This window comes from Lepidothrix coronata, unplaced genomic scaffold, assembly GCF_001604755.1.
Source record: "Lepidothrix coronata isolate B3197 unplaced genomic scaffold, Lepidothrix_coronata-1.0 Scaffold353, whole genome shotgun sequence".
NCBI lineage: Eukaryota > Metazoa > Chordata > Aves > Passeriformes > Pipridae > Lepidothrix > Lepidothrix coronata.
Window position 1 is genome coordinate 193,961 of NW_016690533.1, and position 4,619 is coordinate 198,579.

Sequence of the window (4,619 nt, forward strand, 5' to 3'; positions counted from 1 at the left end):
GATCTGCTGTTTGTATTTTCTCTCCCTTTTTGGGCTTATTACGCAGTTCACGACTGGATTTTTGGGGAGGCGCTGTGTCGAATTCTCTCAGGTGTCTACCTCCTTGGCTTCTACAGTGGCATCTTTTTCATAATCCTGTTGACCCTGGACAGGTACCTGGCCATAGTGCACGCGGTGTTTGCTTTAAAGGCCAGGACAGTTGCCTACGGCACCCTCACCAGCATCGTCACCTGGGCTGTTGCTGTTTTAGCTTCTGTTCCTGGGATAGTATTTCACAAAACTCAGAAGGAAAGTTTACGTTATACTTGCAGTGCTCATTATCCAAGTGATTCCACAATAAATTGGAAGTACTTCTTTATTTTAAAGATGAACATTCTGGGACTTATTGTTCCAATGCTCATTATGATCTTCAGTTACTCACAAATTCTTAAAACATTATTGAGATCTAAGAGTGAAAAAAAACAGAAGGCAGTCAGACTTATTTTTGTGATCATGATCTTTTACTTCATCTTCTGGACACCATTCCATATTTCTTCTTTTTTGCATACATTTCAAGGTTCACTTTTCACTCCAAATTGTGATATCAAAGGCCAACTGGAGAAAGCAATTCAAGTGACAGAAACAATATCAATGATCCACTGCTGTATTAATCCTGTGATCTACGCATTTGTTGGAGAAAAATTTAGGAAATATCTTCACGCCTTTTTCCGAAAGCATGTTGCAGCTCACCTTTGCAGAAAGTGTCCAAGTCTTTATCAGGAAAAATTAGAAAGAGTCAGTTCCACGTTCACAGCATCCACTGCAGAGCACGACATCTCTACTGGACTGTAAAATTACATCAGAACATTAGTTAGTAAATGTTGCACCACTTGCTTTGCCTTAAGGACTGCCTGATGTTATTTAAGATCTTTATGTCGACCACTACTGAAAACTGTATGACCCTCAATTCTTGCGGTTAACTGTTCCCTGGAATTACAGCATTTTCCATTGTTAAACTAAGAGAATCAATGAGTTCTCCAGGAAATATTAGTACCATAGCTGTAGCACATCAAGATTTGAATGGTACCCAGAATAGTATGATTCTGTTTCTTTACAAAAATTCTATCCAGTGAGATTTACCTCGGGGAAATACAATATTGCAAAGAGTAAGGTCATCTCACAAGATCCATTTCTGTTATGTGAACACTGTAAGATAAACACTGGGAGGAAGCTTTGGGGATTGATCTACCTGTTTAGTATTCAACATTAGTGAAGTACCTTTTGGAAGTGTCTGTATTCTTTCTGCAACATGGTCAAGCATTTGATAAGGAGAGGCTTTTAGTTTTCTTCCTTTTTCCCTCCTACTCCTTATTTTCCCCATGTGAATAAAAGATGTTTAAAGAAAAAGGAATTTAAGGATTAATATGAGTTATATCAAGATAACATCCCTCCTCTGATGGGAGAGTTGACTGACCTTTATCTTACTGGGACCATTTAACCCAAGGGTTTATCAGTTAACCAACAGTGTAGCCATTTTTGAACATAATTCTCTCAACTACAGATTAAGTTATAGTATTTTGATTTTAGTTTTTTAATTTTATGTCTGCCATATAATATTATGTCTGTTCTGTTACCGACGTTTTCCAAAGTGGGCTGTTAATCAGCAACATTGTGATTTTTGTGGGTGAAATTTTTCATGTAACTGTACACACCAACTGCATAAGACAATGATGCCAGCCTAAAAAACATGAGCTTGTTTCTGACAAATCATATCCCTCCAAGAAAAAAAAACTTAACCAATAAAAGCACTTCAGCAAAGATCTACAAGGCCAGAATGAAAATTACCTCAGCATTTGCTATGCAAGATTCAGTATGAAAAAAATATCATGAACATCTGGAGGATTTTGGAGACTATGACACAGTACTGAGAGGAGGCCTTCCTAGTTCTGGACAGATAAATCAAGTGTGTAGAAGAAGAATTTATGTGGCAACACATGACACAAGTGTGTCGGATTAAGGTTTCTGTATGAGAGAAACATGCTCTTCACACATACAGTAAGTTTGATGCTTGGGATACACTTTTAGGAAGACAGTAGCCTTGGAACTGCAAAAGCAGCCAACTCCAGAGGAGTCATACTTGCTCTGTCTTCCCAGGAGAAGAGTACCTCTAGCCAACTGGTGCCTCAATTAGAACTGCATGGTGATTGAAGACTCAAGACCTTTATGCCCTATGTTGTCCTATGGCCATACACTTATCCCATTATTAGGAGTTTCCCTGTAAAAGAAAGTGCTATTCTAGGGACATGGTGCTAACAACGAAGAGGAAGGAGGGGCACAGCAGATAGTTTCTTACTTCAAACTGTATGGAAGTGCAGGAGAGCACGCCTTATGCAAGTGAGCTGTCCTTCCCTTTTTCTCACCATTTATTTCAAAGGGCACTGCTCATGCATGTAAGGACTTGCTTATGGAAATCTGAAGGGGCAAGTTCAACCAACTTCCAGCAAGGTAAGGACACCAGAGGGGACTCCACACTACTTAACATTGGGCATGTGATGCAGATGTCTAAATTACAGCAAATCTCTTCAAAGTGCCTCAGTGAGGCACTCAGTAGAGAATAAGAAGTGCCTGGGGCAGAAGCAGACATAGGATTTAAATAGTCTCAGAGGAAGATTACCTGTCCAGCTGTAGAAGGACCTGAAAATGACAGCCTCTTAATTTAGGTATCACATGCCTTAATCTAGGTGGTGCAGATACTCTTCCCCCTCTAGCCTTATAATGCCTAGGCACATTTCTATTAGTTGTTAGCTCTTATCCTCTCAGCTGTTCTTATCTGGCCCCTATCAGCTATTATTACCTGGCCACTACCTTGTGTGGTTTATAGCCATAGACAGACTAAATGAAAGACCAAAATCTACCCTCACAGTAAACTTTCTTGCTTGGAAATAATATTTTCTTTTATTTTGTACTTCTTACTGAAACAAAGCAAAAGCACCTTTTCAATATTAAAGAATAAATTAGTTCAGTGTAATACAAACTCTGCTGTAACTGTGATATTACTACTGCTGTGTTCTATATTAAATCATTATCTTTTTGGAATTAAGTCTCTTCCTGTTTTCATGTTAATGCAGTGAAATTAATAAAATCTGTGTCTGGAAAATTGTATGTTCTCTACAGCCCATGTTCTCTTCTGTAAGCAAAAGGGCATTGGTTCTGCTCTCAGAGCGGAGGTGGAAAAAATACCACACTTCAAACCAAGCAAGCATAGAACTGCTTGCCCAGCCCAGAAGCTACTGCAGCTGATACACCTTTTATCCACCAGCAAGCTTGAGAAGTGTGAGCTACAATAGCTTTGGGGAATGTCTGTGGCCACAGATTTTAGATGAGTGAAATTTGGAGAAAGAGGGTTGTGTGTGCTATAAATAAGGAAAGAGAAGGAATAAGAAAGGGCAATAAAAGATGTCACTTTATTAATATTGGAATAAAGACAGGATTCTCCATAGACTTTCTGCAGCCAATTTCAGATCTTCTTGCACTGTCTAGAGTGACCCCAGCCAAGCCATGTGCCTGATCTCCCAAGTTCTATGTGTAAGGGACTTAAGCACTCAGTATGAAAGTATGAAAATATGCCGCTCCTTTACCATGTAATTCTCCCTGCTTCATTGTACCCATTCCTTTTTTCAGCCTATGATCCATACCTCCTCATATCCCCTGCACACTCTCCTCATCTGTCCACCATGGGATAAGCCAAATTCTATACCCACTCCTGTTTTTCTCTGATTTTGATTTTATGTTTTTTGCTGGCAGAAACATAAATAAACTAAACCTAAAGATTAGCTTGTTATTATGTGCTCATTGGTTTTTCATTGTAGCTTTGCACTGAGGTATGCAGGGCTCTAGATAGCTCTGTGGCAGTTTTTGAGTCTTAATTGGTCAGATGTGGCTGCACCCTAGTATAGTTACAGGCCAGGTAGCCTCAAATTAGCAGACTGGTTACAGTGGGATGGAGCTACTCATGGGGAAGGTTTAATAAGATTCACAGTCCCTATGAAAGAGAACACAAGTTACCTTGGTTCTAGAAATTTTACATACCGGAGGAAAATACTCCATAACTCAAGGTCTGCAGTGAAAAAACATTGAGATGAAGATACAATGTGTATGTGAGAGCTAGAGACGCAGGCAGATGTACAGAAACTGTGTGAGGAACTAGAGGTATGCTAAGAAAATGGCGAGGATTTGCAAATATGCCACGATTGTAACTACAGCAGAGAAGAAACTAACACAAGGAAGAACCACTGCAGTGTTTGTGAAGCATCTGAGCTGCTCTGGTGAGATATTGAGGAAACAAAAGCAAGCATTTCAGATAGTGTGCAAGCAGCATCAGAACATCAAACAGATTCAAGACAAGACCTCTGTGAACTCCACAAGTAAATTGTTCCTTTACAGCAAATGTTGAACAGCTAAGTGGAAATTGCTGCAAGTTCAAAACTTTTGGAACTGAACTTCTGAAGGGGTAATGTGTTGACTGGGCTTCCAGCATGCTTATGAAAACAACGTCTGTGTGCCATGGACAGGTGCATGTGCACAGCCCCGAAACCCATCACACAGTTTAGTTTATGCACCGAACAGGACACAGTCTGACC

General features: G+C 39.8%; 1 protein-coding gene across 1 annotated transcript; it reads left to right on the forward strand.

The window, feature by feature from the left end:
• On the forward strand, nt 1–3,141 carry LOC108509327 (C-C chemokine receptor type 5-like; the record flags this gene model as incomplete). The annotated part of the gene is made up of 1 exon (XM_017838698.1): nt 1–3,141. A coding segment is annotated over one exon (831 nt), but the record flags the coding sequence as incomplete, so codon positions are not given.
• Nucleotides 3,142–4,619: the final 1,478 nt, after the last annotated feature.